Source organism: Myodes glareolus, chromosome 10, assembly GCF_982192425.1.
Source record: "Myodes glareolus chromosome 10, mMyoGla1.1, whole genome shotgun sequence".
Taxonomy (NCBI): domain Eukaryota; kingdom Metazoa; phylum Chordata; class Mammalia; order Rodentia; family Cricetidae; genus Myodes; species Myodes glareolus.
Genome location: NC_142035.1, coordinates 59,650,277 through 59,676,251, shown reverse-complemented (window position 1 = coordinate 59,676,251; position 25,975 = coordinate 59,650,277). Strand labels below are relative to the sequence as shown.

Genomic DNA, 25,975 nt, shown 5'->3' with positions numbered 1-25,975 from the left:
CTGGTGCACGGTTGGAGATGCCATGCAGTGCACGGTGGTAGGCCATACTGATGCAGGTTAGAGGGTGTGGTATGGAGTCAGGAGAGTGAACTAAGTCAAGAGCATTCCCCCATGCAATCTTGAAGCCAGGAGACCTTTGGGGAGATTCAACTCTTGGACTGGCCTGAAGACCCATAGGCAGTGTGGGGACCTGTGAAAGTGGGCTCCTGCCCAGAATGACAGGACTTGCCAGTGCCACACAAACCTCATACAGCACTCACCGCGGCCCTGACAGTTGCAAACTCCACTATGGCGTTGCCTGCCTTCTTTCTGGAAAGCACCAGGTTGAGAACCTCTCCATACTGTGGGGACAAGAGCGCCACATTAAGTACAACTGGACACACAACACGGCCCATTATGCTACAGTCCAGCCTGAAGTAAGTTAGTACTCGGGACCCAGAGAAGCTAAGCTGGAGAGAGTTGTTTTCATTTCCTAAGATATACAGGACAGCAACGGGGAGACAGGCGGAGCACCAAGACCCAGGCTAGCACACAGCAGAACTGTCTCAACTTCTGGAAGAGGAAAAAGGAGGGGGCGTTCATTCCAGACAGCCACCTCCGCTCCTCAACACATGCAGCTAAAGCCTGAGTTTTAAGGAAAGGGTTAGGCGTAGGCAGGGCAGGAGAACTGGCCAGAGGGGCACATGAGCACTCAGTTCCAGGGGAGTCTCTAGACGGACAAGAAAAGAGAAGTTCAGGGCATCTGAGCTCTCTGGTCTGAGATGACAGGGAGTGGCAGATGTCAGCAGAATCTACCTTTTGCAAAAGTCTCAGGAGGACATCTCTGGAGTAGCCGCCTTGGGACCCATCCTCCTTCTCACACTTCCACTTCAGCTGAAAGACAACATGACCATCAGCCACACCAGGCTCTATGAGCTCGCCACTCCGAGCAGACCCCGCTGCTCTCCAAACTCTGGTGATTTAGACTACCCAGGCTATGCCTCCTGAGGAAACTGAGAGGGAGGCAGGCTGATTAACCTTAGGAACACTTTGTATACCATAAGAACCCATCTCGGGGGCTAGAGAGATGGCTCAGCGGTTAAGAGCACTGCCTGCTCTTCCAAAGGTCCCGAGTTCAATTCCCAGCAGCCACATGGTGGCTCACAACCATCTGTAATGGGGTCTGGTGCCCTCTTCTGGCCTTCAGGCATACACACAGAGTACTGTATATATAATAAACAAATAAATATTTTTTTTAAAAAAAGAACCCATCTCAAGCAGGCGGTGGTGACAGCATATGCCTTTAATCCCAGCACTCAGACAGCGACAAGCAGATCCCTGAGTATGAGGCTAGCCTGGTCTACAGAGTGAGTTCCAGGACAGCCAGGGCTGTTATACAGAAAAACCTTGTCTCAAGAAAAGAAAAAGAAAGAAAGAAAGAAAGAAAGAAAGAAAGAAAGAAAGACAGACAGACAGAAATAGAGCCCATCCCAGCTGGAAAAGATGGTTCATCAGTTAAGAATGATTCTTGATCTTCCAAAGGTCCAGAGTTCAATTCCCAGCAACCACATGTGGCTCACAACCATCTGTAATGAGATCTGGCGCCCTCTTCAGGCGTGCAGCATACATGCAGACAGAACACTGTATACATAATAAATCTTAAAAATCAAAAACAAAAACAAGGACCCATCTCAGAGGACTCCTGAGGATGTCTTGCCCACAGCAGCCAACGTTCCAGCCACCTGGTGTGACAAGCTCTGAGACTCAGTCAGGGTCCAGGCCTAGGACCGGGGAAGGATGCAGATGTGGCGCCAGTTTCCCACAGGAAAGCACCTGTTCTTGCCGAGAACTACAGTGCTGTGACCACAGATCCTACAGACTTACCTTTAGCTTGGGGGTTCCTTTGCCTTCAGCATTTTCTGTTCTTCCTAAAAATATTGGGAAAAGAAGAAAACTAAAATTTCAGAGTCCAAGGTCCCCCAAAGGAGAGGCGGAGCCAAGCCTGCTCAGCCACCTCCTGAAGGCCACCTGTCAGCTCTCAGATGGAAAGCTGGGAACACATCATAAGAGCCAGAGGCAGACACAAACCATTCAGTTCCACTGAGGCCAAGTACCCCAAGGCCTTTCCCCTCAAGATCTGCTCCAAAACAGAGCTATCAATGCTTGGGACTGAGACTTGATTTTTTTTTTGTTTGTTTGTTTGTTTGAGTCTTTTTTTCTAGACAAGGTTTCTCTGTATAACAGTCCTGCCTGTCTTGGAACTCGGTTTGTAGACCAAGCTGGCCTTGAACTCACTGAGATCTGCCTGTCTCTGCCTCCCAAGTGCTGGGATTAAAGGCGTGTGCCACCACCACCCGGCTGGGACAGAGACTTGGAAAAAGCACATAGGCTCCCACAAATGGTGTCACAATAGGATACTGTGGAGCACCATGGGTATTCTTGGGGTTCCGGCAGGTGAAAGCTCCACAGCCACTCCACAGCACCACAATGTGCACTTGCCCTGGAGGAGACATAGGCGAGTGTCTACTCTCACCTAGCAGCCTCTGCTCCCGGTCCTGGCGGATCTGCTCCTGGACCAGCCTTTGCTGCTCCTCCAACTGACGGGAACCCTCTTCTCGAAGGCGTGCAATCTGCAGAGCAGGGGGCGGAGGGGTGATAATTCTGTGCAGATCCAATGCCAGGTTGGCTCACCTTGTGAAGGTCACTGGGAGGTTCCACCTGCAAGCTAGGGCTCAGCAACCTGTGGGTGGGACAGATCACCAAGCTCCCACAGGAGACAACCTGTGGGTGGGACAGATCACCAAGCTCCCACAGGAGACAACCTGTGGGTGGGACAGATCACCAAGCTCCCACAGGAGACAAAAAGCGTGAGCTCGCCCACACAACAGCCACTCAGGCCCTCCCACTCCAGCTGCGATGGCCCTAGGCCAGCAGGTCTGGTGCTCACCTCCTGTTCTAGTGTTGTGGTACTCCGGCTCTCCTCCTCTTCCTCACTCCCCTGGGCCTGGGCCTGCCGCTCCCGGGCCTCCAAGTCTAGGCACAAGGGTTGAATGGTTCAATTTCTAGTCTGCATGTCTACTATGGCCTGAGCCCACCCCAACTCTGGCTGCTTCCCCAACACCTCAAACAGGATGCGCATCATGCAGCAACCCCGCCCATCTCTGGGTGTGCCCACACATCCCCAGTTACTTTACACTGCAAAGGGGCATACGCAGAAGAGATGTGGGCTCAGTCTGGAAGGAGAAACAGCTCACACTGACCGAGCAGGTTTGCTCCACAAAGCAGGCAAAGCACAGGTGGTGCTGTGTCAGCAGCCCAGGGCCTGATGTCAAAGGTGCCCGTGGGTGGAGCTGCCAGCCTGTCACTGTGGTTTGGCACCACAGCCTGACCTGGACTGTGCCTCAGCTTTGATTTATTTCCCATCACTGATCTCCAGTTCTCTCTGTCTCCCTTCCTCACTCTCCTGTGCCAAGCGTCACTGTGGCCCCAGCTCCAGCGCCTCTCCTCAGGCAGTCCGGTGCTGGTATACTCCCGCACCCCAAGCCCTGTGCCAGCCAGCTGTTGTGACAAACCCTCCTCTCTGCCTCCACTTTATTACCTGGAACTTGCATCCCTCTGCCTCCCATCCCAGGTTTGGCCTTGTCCACGCTAAGCAAGTGTTCTACCGCTAAGATAGGCCCTAGCCCATTTATTTGTTTGGTAAATTTATTAAAAGTGATTGAACTGGGGCTGGTGAGATGATGTAGAATCTCTAGTCGCCGAGTGTGAAGACTCCAGTCCAACTCCTGAGCCCCACGGAAGGGGAGAACTGGCTCCTGCAAGTTGTCTTCTGACCCACAAGTGCTCCACGATGGGTGTGTACAGACCCACACTAAACGAATAGATGTAAACCAAACTCTAGAAACTGAGCTGTGATCCTCTCTCTTGAGCTCTGGGGAAGCTTCCCAGAGTGGAGGCTTAGCAGGAAGCAGCTGGAATAAGCGGAAAAGAGCCAGCGTGGACCGGAAGTGAGAACACCGACTCACCTACCAAACTCAGAGTGAGACCCCACTCAGGCAAGCTTCTGAATTCTAAAAAATATTTATTGTTACTTTTCTGTGTGTGAGTGTTTTGTCGGCCTGCACTACCTGCATGCCTGGTGCCTGCAGAAGTCAGAAGAGAGGATTCTATCCCTGGAACTGGAGTTACAGATGGTTGTGAGCTAGGAAGTGAACCCAGGTCCTCTGCCTGAGCAATAAGTGCTTTTAACCACTGAGCTATGTCTCCAGCCCTAACTCTAATAGTAAGCCTCGTAACTGGTATCATTCCTGAGAGTGCCTTTAGCAAACCTGGGCAAAGGCTCCAAGAAGAAAGGTGAGGGCACTAATGGCAAGGGCCAAGGCAGGCCGGAGGCCGCCAGCCTGACAAGGTCACCCACCTAGCTTCACTTTCTTTCTTTTCTCATCAAGTCGCTGGGTCCTCTCTGCGGCCTGCTTCTTGGCTCTCCTCACCTTGTCATACGCGGCCTGGAAAAAGGAACAGCACAGCAGAGTCAGTCAGAGAGAAAGGAAAGCTCCGGGCATCTTCCTGGCCTGGGACTCAACCCAGAGTTGGCAGCAAGTACCATACCCATACCGCAGGGCAGAGGGCGAGGTCTCTCACATCCTGGTGCTACTTAAGCAGCCCCTGCTGAGCTTCTGAGCTGCAGGGACTGGGGACACTCTAGACTGCAGAGGTCTCTAATCACTGGGCACAGTTCAGTGAAGGAGGTACCACTTACCCTGGCTGCAGCATCGGTCAGTACCTCCAAGGCCTGGGAAAGCTGGTGGAAGAGTTCAGCTACACACAACGACAAAAAAGCAAGAGGAGAGAACAAAATGAAGTTGGGTAGTGACAACAGAATACTTAAAAAGCCCAGGTCAGCCCATGACAGGCCACCAGTGAGCAGGAAGTGTATCCACAATCGACTGGATACCCCGTCACACGGAGTGAACTGGGACCACTGCTCAAGGCAGGCCATGTGTGTCTACACCCACAGCACAGACACCCAGGGCAGCCCCCCCACACACACACCCAGGGTCCTCAAGGGCCTCACCTGCTCTGGGGTTATCTGGATTTTTGTCTGGGTGGCAGGAGAGTGCTTTCTGCCTGTATGCCTTCTTCACCTAGGAGTCAGAAAACATAGTCACCCTCCCAGCAGGACAGCAGGAATGCCTTCCCTTGGGTGGTGATCAGTCAATCCCATGCCACCGAAGAGCCTAGAGCTCCCTTTGCACGGCCACCATGACACCCGGAACAAAGAAGGGGAAGGCCGTGAAGGGAGCTGACACTGACACCCAACAGAGGGGCAGGGCCTGGTTCTGCAGAGCACCCAGTCTCCTCGGTCGGTCCTGGTCTCGGGACAGCCGCCTGCTAACAGCAGCTAGTACACTCTTGGTGGGCGTGGCAGCTGTGGCAACCTTTCTGAAGGAGACTTTAGCTGCCGAGCTTTGTTATTACATATTTATTTATTTTAATTTATCTTGTGTCCCTGTGTGTGCTTTCATGACATAGTGTGCGTATGGAAGTCAGAGGCTATAGCACGTGGAGTTGGTTCTTTCCTTCCATTACCTGAGTTCCAGTGTGGCGCCCAGATGGTCAGGTGAGCCACTGAGCGAGTGACCTTATCCTCGTATTTTAAAATAGACTTTCCCTTTGACTCAGTCTAGGAATTTGGACTTGAGAGAAGTGACAATATATAAAGATGATCAATGCTGCAGCAGCTAGCAGAGTTAGCAAAGCCTCCATCACAGGGATCCATTAAAAACACTACAATAGCCTGGTGTGGTGGCGTATGCCTGCAAAGTCTGCTCTAAGGAGGCAGAAGCAGGAGATCAAGAGTTCAAGGTCATTCTGGGCTATATACTAAGTTGCAAGCCAGCCTGGGCTACATTAGATCCTACCTCAAAATCAAATAGAAACAAAACAAACAAACCTCTACAGGGGCTGGGATATGGTTCAGTCTGTAAAATGCCTGTTGCACAGAATAAGGATCTGAGTTCAGATCCCCAGCACCCACATAAAAGCTGGGATCAAGGGGCTGGAGAGATGGTTATTGGATAAGGGCACCTGCTGTCAAGTCTGACAGTCTGAGTTCAATCCCAGGGACCCACAAAGTGGAAGGAGAGAAGCAGCTCCCACAGGTCCTTTGACCTTCACAAGCACACCATGGCGCGTGCACAGATGCACTCCCACGCTTAACACGCACACCCTCCATAAATAAGTAAATAAAAATTTAAATTTATTCTTACTTTTTTAGGATGAGGTCTCTCTACACAGTCCTGACTGTCCTGGAACTCAATTTGTAGACCAGAACTTGAACTCACAGAGATCTGCCTGCCACTGCCTCCTGAGAGCCGAGACTAAAGGTGAGTGCCATCCCACCTGGCTTGAGTTTAAAATGTAAAAGGTGGGGCTGGAGAGATGGCTCAGCAGTTAAGAACACTGGCTATTCTTCCAGAGGACCCCGATTTAATTTCCAGCACCCACATGGCAGCTCACAACTATCTGTAACTCAAGTTCCAGAGGCCTGACACCCTCACACAGACACATATGTAGACAAGCGGGCTGGACAGCTGGCTGAGTTAAGAGCACCTGTTCTTGCGAAGGACCCGGCACTCACACGGAGCCTTACCATGTCCTCAGGCACCAGGCAAACATGTGGCGCACAGACATACATGCAGGCAAAGCACTCATATGAGTAAAATAAACCAGAAAACAATTAAAATAAAGCAAAGGCTTCCAGACACCTGATCAGGCACGAGAGGAGCTCTGAGAAAGGGATACAAAGGAGAGTTCGGCCTGCAGCCCAAGCAGCTGGGAGGCTGAGGAGGAGCGGTTGCTTAATGTCTGAGACAAGACTAGGGTACCTAGTGAGTTCCCGACAACCTGTCTGAAAAAATAGCTATCTCTAGATGGATGGATGGATGGATGGATGGATGAATGAATGGACAGACGGACGGACGGACGGATGTACAGACAGATAGATGGAGCAAGGATCGCAGGCATGCACAAAATGCGAGGGGTTCTTTTTTTCCCCAGTGTCTTGATGTGACTGAATTTACTATTATAGTCCAGGCTTTCTTAAACTTATCTGTTCCTGCCCCAGCCTCCCAAGTGCTGCAATTACACACGTCTACCACCAGGCTAAACTCGAGCATTTCTTACATTAGCAAAAGTGATAAATCAGGGCCTGGAGTGTTGTATGATATTTTAATCGCTTTCTGATGTTGCTAACACTGTCAATAAGATTTGCTCTGAATCAGAAGGTGGAGCTAGCTACTGACCAAAACTAACCATAGAGGTTTTGGAGGACTACGGACAGATAGAGAGACAGAGAAATAGGGCGGTGCTTAGAAAAGGTCTCAGCCCTTCTGGATGGAGGAATGAGATAGGAGGTCACTAGTTGCTTTTCTGCTCTGATCGTTCAGGTTCTTAACCAGAAAACTGACTCCTGGGTTTTTACTGATAAAGAATAACTAGATAAACACTTCACTGTGTTTGGTTGAAAGCGTCACCTCAGCTCCCTGTGGCACCCCCTTTATCCAAGGAGTTAGGAATGTCTGGTTGGAAGCGTCACCCCAGCCCCGAGGCATCCATATGTACAAAGAGTCAGCAATGTTTGGTGGGACGCTCCAAGACCCCTGCCCTGGGAGTTGCTAGTCCAGACTCCACCTCCAAGAAAGCCCGCCAAAAAGTGACCCCGCCCCAGGGAGGGTCAAGACCATTCCCATAGGCCCTTTTTTTTTTGGGGGGGGGGGTTTCGAGACAGAGTTTCTCTGTAGCCTCGGAGCCTATCCTGGAACTAACTCTTGTAGACCAGGCTGGCCTCGAATTCACTATGATCCGCCTGCCTCTGCCTCCCGAGTGCTGGGATTAAAGGCATGCGCCACCACCGCCGGCTTCCCATAGAAGGAATGTGATCTTCCCAGTTCTCCTTTCCCCCATCTCTGTGTTTTCCTGGAGGGCCACCCAGGAGCACTGGCATCCATTAAACCTGTGCTTCTTTTAATTTGGTCTGACTTGGATTATTGCATCGACAGAGGTTTGTTGGGCCAGAAAAACTTAGTGGTTAAGAGCATTTGCTGCTCTTGCAGAGGAACTGGGCTCACTTCCCAGCACCCACGTGGTTGCCCACAAGCATCCACTTTAATTTCAGGGGATCTGGTGCCCTCTTCTGGCCTCCACAGGCACTGCATGCGCACTGTGCACAGACATGTATGGAGGTAAAACACTCAAAACAAATAAGCAAACCAACAGCTACCAAGAGGTTCTTTCACATACGGCCTGCTTAGATGTTTCCATTAAAGTGGTATAGAATCACAGAATCTGCTTCTGAGGTCTCTGCCTCTCACTTGTGTTTTTCTGCACCTGCTGCATAAACTCCTGGAGGAGCAGCTCAACACTCTGGCTTCCTGGTTTCTCAGAGGGAACTAATATCACCTCAACATTCGAGTTAGTTAAATAAGGACTTGAGAGGCAGGCAGGCAGACAAGCAGGCAGGCAGGAGAGAGTCCTCTGCTAGGCTGGTACCTCCAGAGCCACAGAGCTAGGATCTCTGGGGTTGTGCTGCCACCTGCTGGCCTTAGCCCGCCCCACACCCACACCTGCCGGGTTAGTCTGGCCTTCCAGACGCAGCTTGAAGAGACCCCAAAGGCCTCTGGCAGTAAGGGAGCAGATGTTCCTCCCTGTCCTCCCCACCTCCCCGATCACCTACTTATGCAGACCCCAGACCACATGCTCTCTGCCCCAGCTCTCCTCTTAAAAAATTACAATGAACTGGGCACACTGTAACCCCAGCCATCAGGACACACAGGCAAGAAAACTGGAAGCTCTGGACGTAGACTAGGGTACAGATCTAGCTCACTCATTTATCCCCTTAGATCTGTCTAATGGCATTTGATGACTTAAGATACTGGAGCTCAATACCTCATTTGTTAAGTTTCCTGCCAAAATACAAACAGGTGTGCCTCTTTAACAGGTTTCATGGTCCAGGACTAACAGGTTTCAGGTGTGTCTTCAGAGTTTCAATTTCCTTTGTCTTCTAAAATATGCAAACCTATTAACCTAAAGCAATAGCCTTTTGCTATGACACCAATATGTAAATCTGTTCCAGTTCTCTTACAGATACCTACAGGTTCCTGGAAAAAATTCTGCTGAATTATCAAAAAATCTGGTCTGATAAAGACTAACAGTCTCCAGAGCATACTTTAACCCCACCCATTTTTAAGTATATTTTACAGGTCACTCCTACTGTCTGGACCAAACCAACTTACAAAGCACTCTCCAGACAATGCCAACACCTGCACCAGCTCCTGGGACTTCACCACTGGTACCAACTCTCCTGGATCAAGGCCACCTACCAACTAAAATCTGGAGTTATCTGCTATTGTGTCCACTTATACACCCAAGCCTCACCTGGACAACCAGGGCACTTCTCTGTCCCATTCTTTCTGGCAGTTAATGACTCCCCATGGCTAGTCCCATTCATAGCGCCAATAACAACAATATTTTTTTCTCCTAGCCACCTGCCTCCCATCTCCCTCAAGAAACAGCTGCCTGAGGTCTCCAGGATGACAGAAAACCAGAATCCGCTCCAGCCACACCTCTCGCTGAGCGTGAGCACACCAACTCTCAGCTCTCCTCTCTCCCACATCACCCCATGCCTGCAGGAAGCAGCCAGACTTGAGCCAAAGCCCCTTTATCCAAGGAGTCTAAAATGTTTGGTTGAGGGGCTTTACCTCAGCTCGCTAGCACCCCCTTATCCAAAAAGCCTGAAATGTTTGGTCAAAAGCATCACCCCAGCTCCCTAACAGCCTTTATACAAAGAGTCTGGGATATTATATTCGGGGGCCTCACCCCAGCCCCTGGCACCCATCTTTGAATCACTGGGCAGGAAGCTCCATTTCAAACCCCCTCCCCTGAGAATTGCCTTGGTCCAGACTCCACCTCCGGAAAAGCCCACCAAGTGGTGACACCTCCCCAGGGAGGGTCAGGACCACTCCCACAGGCTACTTAGGCTGCACCCCCCCCCCAGAGAATGAACACGTGGTCTCTGGGTTTTGCATGGTCTCCCCTTCTCTCTTTTCCCCTTGCCATGCTTTCCCGGTGCCACTCGGGAGCACTGCATTAAACATGGGCATCTTTTATTCAGTCTAATTTGGTCTGATTGGAATTATTTGCGTCAGCGGAGAGGCTCATCTTAAGAAATATTCCTAACAATAAGTGTGTGACACCATGCCTGGCAAGCAAGACCTCTTCTAAGAGTGGAAGATTTTTAAAATTATTTGTATTTGTGTGTATGTCAGACTCTCCCCACCCTCACACATACAGCTGTGAGCCACCGAACTCAAGCCCTCTAGAAGACGGATACACGCTCTTACCGGCTGAGACATCTCTTCAGCCCCCTAAGATTCTAGAATCTAGAAAGTCATATAATATCTCTAAATGCTGCTGTTAATTTATAGAGTTATTCATAACAGGAAATAAAAATCATTTAAATTCCCAAAGAATAAAAACAACAACTAGCCGGACAGTGGTGGCACATACCTCTAATCCCAGCCCTTGGGAGGCAGAGTAGGCCGATTTCTGTGAGCTGGAGGCCAGCCTGGTCTAGACAGCCAAGGCCTCACAGAGAAACTCTGACTCAGAAGAAAACAAAAACCAAAAACAAAGCAGCAGCTAGTGCTTATGTATTCTTACACCACAGGCCTCCTTGTGCTTACATGTTTCCGCTCCTTTAGCCCCAAAGCACCCCTCGGAAGGGCACTTGTGCACCTGTGTGCTGCTGAAATCAATGCTGCTGGGAAGAACATTGGTATAGAGTGTGGTGTGGGCAAACCAAGAAAGGAAGTGGACCTGAATTTCTATGGAAACTGTAATTCCATGAAAAGTTGTTGAGGTGATGAGGGACAAATGCCAGTACCTTTCAGAGTTATAGTGATTCTGGACTGTAAAGAACATGTTTATGACCTATGTTCCTAAACTATGAAACATGAATAAATGGGCCAAGAAATCATTTCTCTCAAGAAATCAACAATTGGGACTGGAGAGATGGCTCAGCAGCTAAGCGCACTCGCTACTCCTCCAGAGAACTGGTCCGAATCCCAACATACGCCAGGCAGCTTACTGCCATCTGTAATTCTAGTTTCAGGTGCTTTTCTAACCTCAGAGATCGCCAGGCACAGATGTGGTACACAGACACATATGCAGGCAAACCAAAACACTCATACATTTAAAATAATTCTAGTATTTTTTAGTTTTTTGAGACGGGGTTTCTCTATGTAGCCCTGACTGTCCTGGAACTAACTTTGTAGACCAGGCTGGCCTTGAACTCAGAGATCCACTCGCTTCTGCATCTCAAGTAATGGAATTAAAAGCATGTGCCACCACCACCAAGCTAAAATAAATTTAAACAATTTTAAACATTAAAAAAACTCAACAAATTAAGAATCACCATGAACAATGACAACAAAAATCCCTGTGGTAGATACTATTACCCTCGTTTAACAAATGAAGAAACTGGTATAATAAAGACTTAATTATTTTCAGTATATAACTATATGCTGGAAATTCATCAGCAAAAGCCATGCAATTACTATATTCGACAAAACCTGTTCTAGCTGGAAATATAACTTAGTGGCAGAATGCTTTACCTAGCACGGGCAAGGCCTTGTGTTCAATCCCTAGGCTCACACCTACACAAAATCTACTCCAGTGAACAGTACCGACTCCCAGCCATTCACTCCTTTACCCCTAGTAGATAAAAAAAATATCAACAAAAGAGGGTTATAGTTGGTATTTACTTTCTACAATGAGTTTAAGTAATAAAAGTTAAAAACTTACATAAGGGAGCTGGAGAGATGGCTCAGAGGTTAAGAGCACTGACTGCTCTTCCAGAGGTCCTGAGTTCAATTCCCAGCAACCACATGGTGGCTCACAACTATCTGTGATGAGATCTGGTGCCCTCTTCTGGCCTGCAAGTATACATGCAAGCAGAACACTGTATATGTAATAAATAAATCTTTAAAAAAAAAATTACATAAATAAGGCCTTCTTGCCACACTACTCTAAATTAAAAGACACGTTTCAGCAAAAGAAGGTTCTAGAATTGTGAGAGGTGTATTTTCAAATTCAGAATCTTCCTTACACTAACGGCAAGACTTTAGGCAAATCACTGAATCTCGCCCAACCTCAGGCTCTAAAGGCCCACATCTTAGGCTACTGGAGGGGTTAGCGGAAACAGCATAGCACTCCGCACAGTTCCTAAACCTAAAGATGGTGTGTTGTGATCTGTGATCCTGGTGTCTGAGAGGCTGAAGAAGAAGGACCAAGAGCTCAGGGTCACCCGACACCAACAGCAAGTTCAAGGCCAGCCCGAGTCAAAGGAGACCTTTCTCAGAAACCACACCTCTGATCTGGTTGGTACTCAGGAGCCAGGGCTACATGGTGAGACAGTATTGAAAACCAAAACAAAGGAACAAACTAAAAACAAGCTCCCAAACCTCTCCCTCACCCATTCCTTGACAGACAGCAAGTAAGCCACTACAGCACCTGCAGGAACTCGAGGAGTCGACCTGGGACACAGGTGACCCCAATCTGAACAGTCTGGGTAAACAGGAATGGTGTCAAGTCTGCTGGAGACTATCCTAAAGTTCAGTCTGTGGCTGACCCCAGGAGCTCTCAAATACTCTAACCAAGAAAGTAGAGAGCTTAGGTTTACAGCCTGAGATCTCCCAGGGTGGCCATGAACCAACTCCCACTGGTCTAGAAATGCTGGCCAAGTACGTCCGTCTGGATCAACTAGTTATTACTATATTTAGCTGCTAAGCTACCCAGGGCAGAGCCTTGTCCTCGGTTTGAAGCTGGAAGGCTAGTTTTGACTTTGAACCAGTTGGCCCGGACTTTGGTGCTTTCTTACAAAATGGATCCAATTTCTTACAAACTCTGTCCAGCCCTTCTGACATGACTGGCAGCTAAAGAGTTTGTCACCAGGTAAACACAACTCTCCCTAAGCCATCTGGTCTCAATTCTCAATGCTGCTTATTCGAGATGGGCCTCAGAGGCTTAGACAGAAGGATTAAAAATTCAAGGCATAGTTGGGTGTCATGGTTCATGCCTTTAATCTCAGCACTCAGAAGGCAGATCTCTGTCGGTTCCAGGACTCAGAGTTACATAGAGAAACCCTGTTCTAAAAAGATAAAACAAGCTGGGTGGTGGTGGTGCATGCCTTTAATTCCAGCACTTAGGAGGCAGAAACAGACGAATCTCTGTGAGTTCAAGGCCAGCCTGGAACACAGAGTTTCAGGACAGACCCCAAAGCTACAGAGAAACTCTATCTCAAAAAAAAAATAATAAAATTAAAAAATAAAATAAAAAACAAAACAAAACATTACAGAAATAATATTATGGAAATATATATATGTATACCTATATGTGTATATATACATATATTTCCATAATATTATACACACACATATGTATGTATGTATGTATGTATACAGGGCTTCTTTACATAGCAGCTATTCTAGAACTTGCTCTGTAGACCAGGCTAGCTTTGTACTCAGAGATCCATCGGCTGTCTCCCAAGTGCTTCATGAATAAGAATTTTTTTCAAAATGCAACAAAGGACTAAGGACATAGCTCATTGGTTGAGTGCTTGCCTAGCATGTGTAACACCTTGGGTTCGACCCCCAGCACCCTCTCTAAAAGAGAAAAGAGTTCAAGAAAACAGCATTATACCTCGAGCTGGTCGGGCTGGGAAGGAGAAGGACTTTTAGGAAGGAAGTAGGTACCACGGTGTAAGGATGCAGGATAAAGGCAGCACCGAGGACACAGGGACTCAGCTAGAAAGTGGTTTCGTGGGTGCCAGGCAGGCTCAGGCAGGGTTACAGTAGTCGCAGTGAGCTGCCGACTCCCATCTTTACCTACAGGCTTCCTCTAGTTCCCCTGGGCTCGCCAGCTCTTGGAAACACCTGCATTCCTGAAATGTCACAGAAGGGAGAAGCTGGGTGACAGTCCAGGTGCCCTGCGCAGAACACAGCGTTCCAGAGGATCAAGCTGTCTCTAAGATCCAGAATGACAAGGATCTCAGGTGACCAAAGGCCCCAGAGGACTTTACACTTCTTTTCTTTTTGAGGCAAGAGTCTTACTATTTAGCTCTGGCTGGCCAGGAACTTGCTCAACCATGCTAGCCTAGAACTCATGGAGATCCGCCTGCCTCTACCTCCCAAGTGCTGGGATTAAAGGAGTGTACCACCATGTCCACTGAACTTTAAACTTTAACGCAGAAAAGATTTCGGGTGTTTTGACACAGGGTCTCATGAATCTCAGACGGGCAACAAATTCAAACACAAATCTCAAAAATGACCTTGAACTTCTGATCCTCCTGCTTCCATCTCTGGAGTGCCTTTAAAAAAATCATTTATGTATTAATTTGTGTGTGCATGCGAGCATGTATCTGCACCAAGTATAAATACCTGTAGAGGCCAGCGGCATCAGACCCTTTGAAGCAAGAGTTACAGGCAGCTGTGGGTGCCAGGACCAAGCTTGTTAAGCCCTCTGTTAGAGAACTGGGGTTCCCTTGAAGAACAGGAAGTGCTCTTAGCCACAAGCCATCTCTCCAGCCCCATAGGAAGGGACCATTACTAACTTTTTTATTGTTATCGGTGGTAGTGTAAGAACCAAAGTTAACCTACAAGTGCCACTTGCCCAAGGACACATAACTTTCTGGAACGCAGGGGGTGTGGTCCTTGGGAACCACGCGCTTTCACTCCCCTGGACAAGTTTGTTTGCACTGGATGCGCTTGGCTAGCTATGGGCAGGAGGTACCTGGGAAGGAAATATATCAGGATGTACGCTTGCCCCTCACTGGACCTGATGGGAAATACGGTAGATCTGTGGTTTTGCCTTTTTAAGCCTCTGCAAAAACATGACTCATAGCCATTTCCTGGGAACCCCGGAATAGATCTGGTCAGAGTCCATCATCTGGTCAGTATTTAATTAAAGCTTGCTTCAAATTTGGCTCAAAATTGTAGAACTGGTTTTTCTCTCACGATTCTCAGGTTTAAAAGTGTTAGTTCATTTTGTTTTTGAAATAGGGCCCAGAACAAGGAAACAAACAGCATCTAGTAGGCATACAATAAGTATCTGCTGCGTGAAGGGGGCAAACATTTGTTTGCTTTCAACTAAAACAATTAGAAAGCCTCCATTAGTTCAGGCCCAAAGATGAGTAGAAAGATGGGTGCTCTCCTGCCCTCCACAGGCCTCACCACTTATCTCACAACTTCCCATCCTACCTGCTAACACCTGTCAAGAAAACCATGTCTGAGCCAGATATGGTGTCCCCCACCTTTCATCCCAGTACTTAGGAGGCAGAAGCAGGCAGATCTCTGTGAGTTCATGGCCAGCTTGGTCTACAAGGTGAGTTCCAGGACAGCAAAAGCTATACAGTGAGACCCTGTCTTAAAAAACAAAACAAAGTAAGCAAAAAAAGTCTAGAAAAGATAACTTACTGAGGGAGACTACCAGGATAACCACAGTGGGAACCAAACATTATTGCCCCACAGCCCACATCACAGGGTCAACAACACTTAGCCCCTCCCAAAGCTCCATGACAGATCCCACAGATCACACAGCCCAGCAGAGGTGGCACAAGCTGGAGCTCCCGCCACCTTCAGGGTGCTTTGCCCCAGGCACCAACAGGGCCCCTGACAATCCTCCTGTCTCCAGTTTCACCTCTTGAGGGGAAGGAACTCCTGACTCAGCCAGAAAAGCAAGGGCTAAGGGATCCAATAAATAGAAACAGCCATCATTAACTTAAAAGAAAGGTGCCCTACAAAGAACAGATCATTATTTTTTTAAAGGCGGCTGTCCTTTCTTGTCGTAAAACTTGGAGCCAGGTAAGTAAGAGGTACAAGTAATTAGACCCAGTTCTCAAAAGCCAGGCCAACAGGTAGCACTCAGGCAAGGACACACAGGGAGGCAGTGACAACAGAGACGGAATGGACAAACCATCCAGTGAAGCAGCTCCTGTTCCCGCAGGGGAAGAGTCTGTGATCACAGCCTAGGCTCTCACTTCTCCCCAAGCTAGGAGAGGCAGACATCTTGTTCCTTTGCTAGCAGGAATGCCAGGGCCTATGTATGACCGCCTGACATCACAGGCAGAATGGCAACATAGGGCTCTGTGCACACAGATCTACGAATCTCCTCAAGAAGAGTTCAAAGCCAACTTGAGCAACATCATGAGACCCTTTCTCAAAAAAATAAAACAAACAAGAACTGAAGAGAGGGTTCAGCAGCTAGAAGCATTGGCTAGGCTGGAGAGATGACTCAGAGGTTTAAGAGCACTGACTGTTCTTCCAGAGGTCCTGAGTTCAATTCCCAGCAACCACATGGTGGCTCACAACCATCTGTAATAAGATCTGGCGCCCTCTCTGGCCTTCAATGACACATGCAGACAGAACACTGTATACATAATATATAAATAATTAAAAAAAAAAAAGCATTGGCTGATCTTCCAGAGAACCCATGTTCAAATGCCAACACCCACGTCAGCTTACAAATCTGTAACTCCAGTTCCAGGGGCTCTGACTCCTTCTGGCATCTGTGGGTACCACGCATGCAAGTGGTACAGACAAACATGCATGTAAAACATCAACATACATACATACAGATACAGGTTTTTGTTTAGTTTTGTTTTGTTTTTGAGACAAAACTCACTGTGTAGTTCTGGCTGGCCTGGAACCTGCTGTGTACTTAGAGTGTTCTTAAAATCACCGAGATCCATTTGCCTCTGCCTCTGGAGTGCTGGGATTAAAGATGTGCACTACCAGCGCCCAGTTCGGATGATTCTTGAGGGGCCTGGACCCCACATGAGGTCTCTCCCATGCTAGCTATGGCCCATGTGCAATCTCTTATTCCACCAGGAACAACTAAAGTATGTGCTCGCCTGGCTGGCTTTTCCCAAAGCCTGGCCTCTGTGGCAGTCGAGATGAGCGGCCCTCAGTCCATCTTCTTTGGTGGCCCCACCCTTTACTCTCTCACTTCTAAATCTCCCTTCCTTTGGCCTTCCCAACACTCCAACTTCCAGGTGACCACCTGGAACCCAAATGAGCCCCCCTTTTCTCCCTCAGAGGCCACCCTCTCTACAGCCTCATCTCTTTCTTCCTACCTTTTCTAAGCACCCCACTCTCAAGCTTGGATCCCAAAACCTTTCCCACCTTCTTGCCTCAGGCTGTTGATTTCCAGCCACCAGATCCGCGAGGTATCCTGGTCTGGCTGCTCCCACTCTCCCCATTGCCCGCTGTCACCCTATACCCCTATAGATCTGACCCCAGACCAAGAGTCATCCTGCCTCTCTTGGGGGTAGAACTCCTCTCTCTGAGTTTGGGCCTTCCCACAGCAAATTCATCATACCCTTCCTTCATAAACATAAACACACACATGTACACACACACATATGTACACACATACACACACACTCTACTACTCAAGAACAGTAAGAATAAAGGAAAGGACTATACAAATAGAAATTATTTTGAAAGCTGCCCCCGCTGAAATGGAAACTGTGGTGTCTAACACTTCCCGGGCCTCCCAGCTCAGTTCACACTGCCGGGCTCCCCAATGTTAGGTGGCTTGACTCACGGGGAGTCAGGTCTCTGTTACACATGCAGAGCTGGGACCTCTGGGACCCACAGACGAGCTCTGGTTACCCTAGTTGCTCCTGGAGTATAGAGAGTGGAACATTCAGGTCTGGGCAGGGCTCTGCATTTATTAGTTGTCTTATGCCAGGTAAATCAATTAACCCCTTTGAGACTTGGTTTTCTCATCTATAAATTGGAGTTACTAGTTCTTGCCTGCCTCCCAGCCTGGTTTTGAAGACATCAAATGAACTAGGCATGGGAAAGCTCTCTGCCGTCGTATAAACGTGGGGCACCACTGTGAACGCTAATGAGCAGGTTCAAAAACAAAGAGTCATGCTTTTTAGCAGGCAGCCGAGCAATTTCAAACATAGAGATCCACGGGACCTGGAAGCTGGGTACTAAAACCACCCACCATGCCTGGACCTTGATGAGAAGAACTGGTGTCTTCCGGTAAACAGTTCTCAGGACCTTGTCTAGAAGGGCTCTCTGCAGACACGCCCCAGATCCACAAATGACCTCCAGAGACCCAAAGAATCCAATTTGGGTAAAGGGCCACCACATGTTCAGGTTCATCTCCTGCCGCATCCTCAACAAACACTAGGCAAAGCCCCTGTCCCTTGTCCTACACTGAACCTCACAAACTTCCACAACTCCAGTTTCAGGGACTCCAAAGCTCTCTTCTGGTCTCCACAGACAAGAGACATGCACGAGATGAACATGTAAATACGCAGGCAAGAAACTCATATACATAACATAAAAATAAATCTAAAAAAAAAAACTACTAACAAAATTGGTTGGTGGCACATGCTAGCACACACCAGACACCCCAGCACTTGAGACTGTGCAACAGGAGGGTCAGGAGTTCAAAGTCAGGCTCAGACATAAAGGCAGGCTAGGCTACATGAGACTCTGTCACCATAAAATAACTAAAAATCAAAATGTGGTTTGAAGAACTTTGCTTTATCTAGTAACACCCGCGAAGATCAAGTAAGCTACATATCCTTCAAAGGGTTTCAAATGAAGAGCCAAGCTGCTGAAAACAGAAGGAAAAACTCACAGGGACTGGAAAGACTATGGCACTGAGTCCTGGCCTGGGCTGACACCCTGCACTGGGCAGTCTTGGACACCGAGTCCCGGCTGAGACTGACATCCTGCGCTGGGAAGTCTTGGACACCGAGTCCTGGCCTGGCTGACACCCTGCACTTGGACACCAAGTCCCAGCTGAGACTGACACCCTGCACTGGGTAGTCTTGGACATGTTTCAGAGCCTCTGTAGATCAATGACATCACAAATAACTGGGAGATTCCCCTCTGGTTCTCTGTTTGTTGGTTGGACTGTTTATCCCACTTTAGGGTGTTCTACCTGCATTTATGTCTGAGCACCGGGTGTACCTGGTGCCCGGGGAGGGGAGAGGAGGGCACCAGATCCCCTGGACTGAAGTTATGGATGACTGTGAGCCACCACCATGAGTGTAGGGAACCAAACCCAGGTTCTATACAAAAACAGCAAGCAGCCTTAACCACTGAGCCATCTCTCGAGTCCCCAACTATGTTGATAATCTTTTCCCCTAAGGTTTTGGAAGCCTTCCTCGATCCTGTCATCCATGCTTGTCTTTTCATTCCCACAGTATTTCCCTTTCACGGTTCTACTGAGCCTCCTTCCGCTTCAAAGTTCACGAGTAACTACACAGTCGGAACTGGCAGAAATCAGAAATGACATTTTATTCAGCTTTCACCTCCCACATGCCCACCTGGGACCTTGCCTATGGTGATAAACTCCATCAATTTGATTTGCATGATGCTCAAATTTGTTTCGCTTGACCCTACCTCCCTTCTATCCTGACCTCTGCCTCCATTGAGATCCTGGAGAGGACAGCTCAGAGATGTTGGAGCTCTCCTACTACATGAGTCCTAGGATCAAACTGGGCCATCAGGCTTGGCAGCAAGCATGTTACCTGCTGAACCATCTTGCAGGCTTATTTAGGCTTTCTGAGACACAATCTCGATATGTGGCCCTGGTTGGCCTGGAACCGTGTATACCAGGACAGCCCCAAACTTGCGGGCAATTTTCCTGGCTGTGCCTTCCAGGTGCTGAGATTACAGATGTGTACCTCACAGATAAGTATTTAACTTTAAAACATTCAATGAATGAGGCATGGTGGTACCAGCCACAATCCCAGTATTTGAGAAGGAGAAGCAGGAGGATCAGGCATTCGAGACAAGCCTGGCTCACAAGAAACCCTGTTTCCAGAAACAAACCAGCACTTGTAATGAGAACGCAAACAGCAAGATCCACCTGGCAGCATGCCAGTGCTGTACTGCGTGCTGGATACAGATCCTGACTCACAGCAATGCAGTCCGGAGGGGCTGTCGTCACTTCCACTGGGCAGACGTGGAAGTTACAGCACAGAGAGGTTAAATATTTGTTCTCAGTTACCAATGAGGCAAGTCATGAGCCGTGCTCAGGCAGTCTGACTCCAAAGTCCTTTCCTTTCCACTTCAAGTGACACATTTACAATTCCTAGCATTGCAGGGTGTTCCGCATTGCTGTCCACCCACCTTTAAATCATGGCAGCTACGACAGGCAGTAATTCTTGACCTCACGGAAGATAAAGTAGAAGAACTCTTACTTTATACATGGCATGTGTATAGGCAATCTTCGGGCCAGAGATGGCTCGGCAGTTAAGAGCACTTACTGATGTTACAGAGGACCTGAGCTCAGTTTCTAGAACCCTCATCAGGCGGCTCACAACCACCTGCAATCTAGCTCCAGGGGATCTCTGGCCTTTGAGGGAACCTGAATCCCTGTGTGCTTGCCCAACAAACAGACACAGACGCATGATTTAAAAAAAAAAAAAAAAAAACTTGAAAAAGAAAATGTGAGCTTCTAGGAAAATCGCAGTAGCCTCTGAATTTCAAAATTATGATCCAGAAGCAAGAGACAGAGGCTGGAAGCAGAACAGAAGTGGCCACTCACCAAGGACAACGTCAGCTCACGCTTCTGTCAGCACCAGACACAGCCCGACACCGGCAAGCACTTAATAGAAATGTCTCCAGGTTATGAGACAACTCAGGAAGAGTCACGCTTAGCATGTGCAGGTCCTGGGTTTGATTCCGGCACCAGAAGTAATGTTTACAGGAAATGTTTCTATCCTCCTCACACAAGTGTGTTCCTATAAACACACAGGAAGGCAGGAAAAGAAAGTTTGACTTTGTGAAGGTTCAGGTGGGCACCTGGTATGCTGTGGTCAAATGTCAGGGATTCAAGCAGAGAGATGGGTGACCTTATACCTACTTGGTGGGAGTGTAAGTCACTACAACCTTCCTGCAAGGCAGCTTGCATTGAATCATAATATTGTAAATACATTAACTAGCTTCACTGTGCCTGAAAACAACACTGTATGTTCATTCAATCATTCACCAAGTGTTTACTGAACATCTGTCAAAAGCTAGGCATTGTTAGAGGAGCTAGAAATTGCAGCAAACAAAACAGGAAGTTTCTGCCAGGATTTTCACATCCTGATGGGAGCAGCCAAAAGTGAGCGAATGACATTAATGTGGCTGCAGCTACGAGGTCTCCACCTGGAGAGGCAAGGCTCCCTGAAGGTTTGGGACAACTAAGTGAAGTGGCTCATCAGGGAACACCTCTCCCCCACCTGTCAATTAGATGGCCACCTGCCAAGAGCAGAGAGTGTCCTAGCAGAAGTATTGGGTGTAAAAGTCCCCAAAACAAGTCTGTTAAGGTGAGACTAAAACCAAACCAAGCCGGGCGGTAGTGGCGCATGCCTTTAATCCCAGCACTCGGGAGGCAGAGGCAGGTGGATCTCTGTGAATTCGAGGCCAGCCTGGTCCACAAGAGCTACTTCCAGGACAGGCTCTAAAACTACAGGGAAACTCCGTCTCGGAAAACAAAACAAAACAAAACAAAAAATAATAAAACTAAACCAAAACAGACAAATAAATAAAAACAGGCTGTTCCTGCAGAGGATCTAATTTTGATTCCCAGCACCCGAAGATGCTCATGCCCATCTGTAACTCCAATTCCAGGTGACTGGACACCCTCTCTGACTTCCTCATGTGCATGCATGTGGTGCACAGACACACATACAGGCAAAATACCCATACACATGAAATTTTTTAAAAGGTGGTGGTAGGATTAAAGTGAGTTTGAGGCCAGCCTGGTCTACAGAGGGAGTTTCAGGACAGCTAAGGCTACACAGAAAAAACCTGTCTCAACAGCCCCAGCCCCCGAAAAAAAGTCCAACAATCCTCATCGGTGGCCCAATTCATTGTTACTCAGAACATGGAAAATAGAAGTAACATGTTTGGCAATGAGGAGGAGGTTACAGCACGGCTGCTGTGGACGGTCAAACTGCAGGTCCTGGAAGACTCCACCTAGAACCAACATATGGCCCAGGGCTTCTGGACTGGGTTTATATCCAAAAGACTTTTTTTTTCCTGGTTTTTGGTAGTGCTGGAGATCAAACTCCAGGGTTTGGAACACAGGAAGTTCTCCACTTCTGAGCTACATCCCCACAGAATACAGAGCTCAGACATCTATCTGTGCAGCCGCGTCCACAGCAGCTTTATACACTGTGCTAGGAAGGCAAAGCAGCCCAATAGTCATCAACAGATTAACAAGTACAAACACATGCAATGGAGTTCCGCCTTAGAAAGGAAGGAAATTCTGACACAAGCCACAACATGGTCAACTTCTGTAAACACTGTACTGAATGAAACAAGCCATGTACAAGAGGACAGTATTATCGGCGGCACAGAATCATAGTCACAGAGGAAAGGGACGGTAGCTAGGAATTCACGGGTTAGGGGAAGAGGAAATGGGAGTTATATTTATTTGCTACACAGTTTTATTTGGGATGATGGAGAGGTTCTGCAGATGGAATGGTAGCAACAGTAGTATAGCAATGTGAATGTTCTTCATACTACTGAAAATCCTATTCAAAAAGGAACAAAATGCCCAATTTTATGTTATGTTACATATGTTTACCACAATTTAAAACATAAAAAGAAGCAAGGCACACACCTGGAATCCCAGCACCTGGGCGGTGAAAGGAAGACCAGGAGTTGAAGAACAGCCTTGGCTCCATGAGAGCCTGATAAAACACCAGACTAAGGCAACTTACAGAAGCAAGAGTTTATTGGGTTCATTGGGTTCCAGAGGGATAAGAGTCCATCACCATCACGGGTAGAAGCATGGCAGCAGGCATGCATGGCGACTGGAATGACAAACTACGAGCTCATGGTCTGAGTTCTCGGAAGAGAACTTTAGAAATGACTCAAGTTTTGTGGGGTTTTGTTGTTGTTGTCGTTTTGCTTTGTTTTGAGGCAAGATTTCTCTGTGAAGTCCTGGCTTGTAGACAGAAGCTTCCGTCCTGCCTGGTCCTGCAGTCAATCAGTCTCAAATAAATATACAGAGGCTTACATTAATTATTAACTGTTTGGCCTATTAGATCAGGCTTATTATTAACTAGCTCTTTTTTGTTTTTTCTTTTTCTTTTTTTGGTTTCTCAAGACAGGGTTTCTTTGTAGCTTTGGAGCCTGTCCTGGAACTAGCTCTTGTAGACCAGGCTGGCCTCGAACTCACAAAGATCTGCCTGCCTCTGCCCCTTGAGTGCTGGGATTAAAGGCGTATGCCACCACCGCCCGGCTAGATTTGTCACTCTTATTAGTTTAACAAAACTCTGATTGGCCAATAGCCAGGCAGGAAGTATAGGTGGGGTGACCAGACTAAGAATTCTGGGAAGAGGAAAGGCAGAGAGTGTCAGGGTCCAGCCTTGACAAAATTTGCATGTTGCATTCAGGATTAGAATTAGTAAGCAAAAGGAACAGAGACATGAGAGAAATGAGAGACAGAAACATCATTGGGAGGGAAATTCAGTGAATACTGAATCCTGAATCAGCCAGCGTTTATTTTCCATATGTTTATATACCACAATACAAGGGGGGGGGGAGAAGGCTTTAACATGACATGAAGACTGCTTTAACATGACACAAAGGACAACCAGAACAGTTACTTGCTTCAATAGTTGAGACATCTAACCATTATTTCCTGAGTAAAGCATTTGATGTTTGGGGCATGATATGCAGGGTGTGCACCCTAGACCAGGTATCCTGTAGGCAGCCTCTCCCTATGTCAAACCTCCTGTTTTAAAATGAAGGAGCAGGAATAGGCTTGAATTCTCTGACCTTTGGTCAGGGTGGAGCAGATCCACCTCAATGGGCCACCTTAATGTCCAGAACACCAAGTAACCACACCCTAGGTCAGGACGTCTTGTTTGTAGCCACACTTGTTGTCAACAACTTTGAAAGAGTAAGATAAGCTCAAACTCTGTGACCTTTAGTCAAGGTGGAACGGGACTCACATCTGTGGGTCACCACAAGAGAGTCAGTCATCAGTCAGATGCGGAGGAAGCATGTTGAGAGACAGAGGCAGGCGGATCTCTGTGAGTTCGAGATCAGCCTGGTCTACAAGAGCTAGTTCCAGGACAGGCTCTAAAGCTACAGAGAAATCCTGTCTTGAAAAACAAAACAAAACAAAAAAACAAAAAAGAAAGAAAGAAAGAAAGAAAAGTCTACTTACAGAAACCCACCTGCCTCAGTCTCTCAAGTGCTAGAATTAAAGACCTACCCCACCATACCCAACCCAATTACTTTTTGAGACATGGTCGCACCTAACCTGGAGCTCACTGATTTGGCTAGATTGGCAGCAAGCTCCCAGGATCCTATCTCTGCCCCTCCCAGCACTAGAATTACAGGTATGCACTGGCACATGGGTTTTATATATGTGCTAGGGACTGAGTTCAGGTCCCTGCTTTACCAATGGAGCCTGTGTGTATCTGAGTGTGGATATGCACACAGATCTGTGGATACCCAAGGAGGCCAAGGGCATCTGGTCCCCCTGGAGCTGAAGTCACGATGGGACCAAATTCAGGTCCTCTGCATTCTTAACTACTGATCCACTGAGTCGATTGAGAGGTTTTGTTGTTTTGTTTCCTTGCGTGTTACAATACAATACTTTCAACATGTAAAAACCATCCTGAGTACATATCCACTAAAAAAAAAACAAAAACAAACAGTCATTGGCGGCCGAAGAATGGCACAGCAGGTAAAAGAATATATTGCTCTTCCAGGGGACCCAAGTTCAGTTCCCAGCATCCACATCTGGCAACATCTGGTAACTGTAATTCTGGATCTCACACACATACACAAATTAAAAGTAATAAAACAGGGGCTGGTGAGATGGCTTAGCAGTTAAGAGCCCTTGCTGCTCTTGCTGAGCATAAACTCTATAAGCTGAAGTTGGCCTTGAACTCCTGATTCTCCTCTCTCCAGCTCCCAGGCATTACAGGCTCGCACCACCCTGCCCAGCACGGTGGACATTACTTTTTATCCGATGAACGCCCCTGCCTATACTGTTACAATGACCACCACAATCCAGGAGTAAGTAACAGAAACGTTAAGTACATCTTGATCTGCCTCACTCCGGGCGCCTTGACCAGCACTTCAAATAAGTGAGCTCCACACTGCCTGCTTTAACCTTCTGATCCTCTTGTTTAACCCGCTAAGTAGCACACGCGAAGAGCAACACTTGGGCATCTGATATTTAAAAAGCGGAAAAGAAAGCAGAGCTCTCTGGGTCCTAGGTCTCAACGCCAAATCCAGGGCAGGAGGGGCTGAGGAGGGAGCGAAGAGTCTAGAGAACTGTCTTTTCTTCCCTCCCAGGCTCCACCTGAAGTTAAAACAGCTAGTTTAGAGAAACTGAAACACCTTCACACACACTGTGCAACTGCTGTTGCGCAGGCGCAAAAAAGCAGTCCTGGGCTCTCGGATTCGAACCGGCCTCCAAGCACATTGGCGGCTTCAGGACAGCGCAGTCACAGTTCCGAGTCCTCAGTGCCTCCCTTCTAACGAGGTCCTTAAGCCTTTCAGGAAATGCCCAGAACTCCCCCCTCCCACCTTTTTACGCATTAGGCCGGTACTCGCTCCCAGGCCGGGATAAGGCGGAGCCCAGAGAGCCGGGACGAGGCGCGGGCCGGGCGCGAGGACCGAAGAGCCGCTATACCTCTCAGGTTCTCACCTCTTTGTCTGCCGCCTTCTCCTCAATGCCAAGCAGCGCGTACAGATCCATCTGTAAGAGCTCTTTAGTCACTGCCATGATTCTAGCCCTGTCCGAATTGATACTACAATTCCCAGGAGTCTGAGCGCGCGCAGGAAGTGGGTACCCGCTTGGAGCCGGCCAACCGCGCTAAGCCCTCTGGGAATCGACGCGGTTTAGTTTAGGTTTGAGTGAATGTGAAGGAGAGCGCCGCGGAAAA

The 25,975-nt window shown here is 48.1% G+C and overlaps 1 protein-coding gene across 1 annotated transcript in view; it reads right to left on the bottom strand.

The window, feature by feature from the left end:
- Positions 1 to 25,967, bottom strand: part of Dnajc17 (DnaJ heat shock protein family (Hsp40) member C17) — a 33,763-nt gene extending 7,796 nt beyond the window's left edge. Inside the window, exons 1-9 of the mRNA XM_087911297.1 lie at positions 25,738 to 25,967; positions 5,054 to 5,123; positions 4,739 to 4,797; positions 4,397 to 4,484; positions 2,927 to 3,012; positions 2,513 to 2,609; positions 1,864 to 1,907; positions 796 to 873; positions 261 to 341 (exon numbers count right to left, since the gene is read on the bottom strand). Coding sequence (XP_087767423.1) covers positions 261 to 341; positions 796 to 873; positions 1,864 to 1,907; positions 2,513 to 2,609; positions 2,927 to 3,012; positions 4,397 to 4,484; positions 4,739 to 4,797; positions 5,054 to 5,123; positions 25,738 to 25,815 — 681 coding nt within the window. The 5' untranslated portion in view covers positions 25,816 to 25,967. The remainder of the gene's footprint in view (positions 1 to 260; positions 342 to 795; positions 874 to 1,863; positions 1,908 to 2,512; positions 2,610 to 2,926; positions 3,013 to 4,396; positions 4,485 to 4,738; positions 4,798 to 5,053; positions 5,124 to 25,737) is intronic.
- Between the last annotated feature and the right edge of the window lie 8 nt (positions 25,968 to 25,975).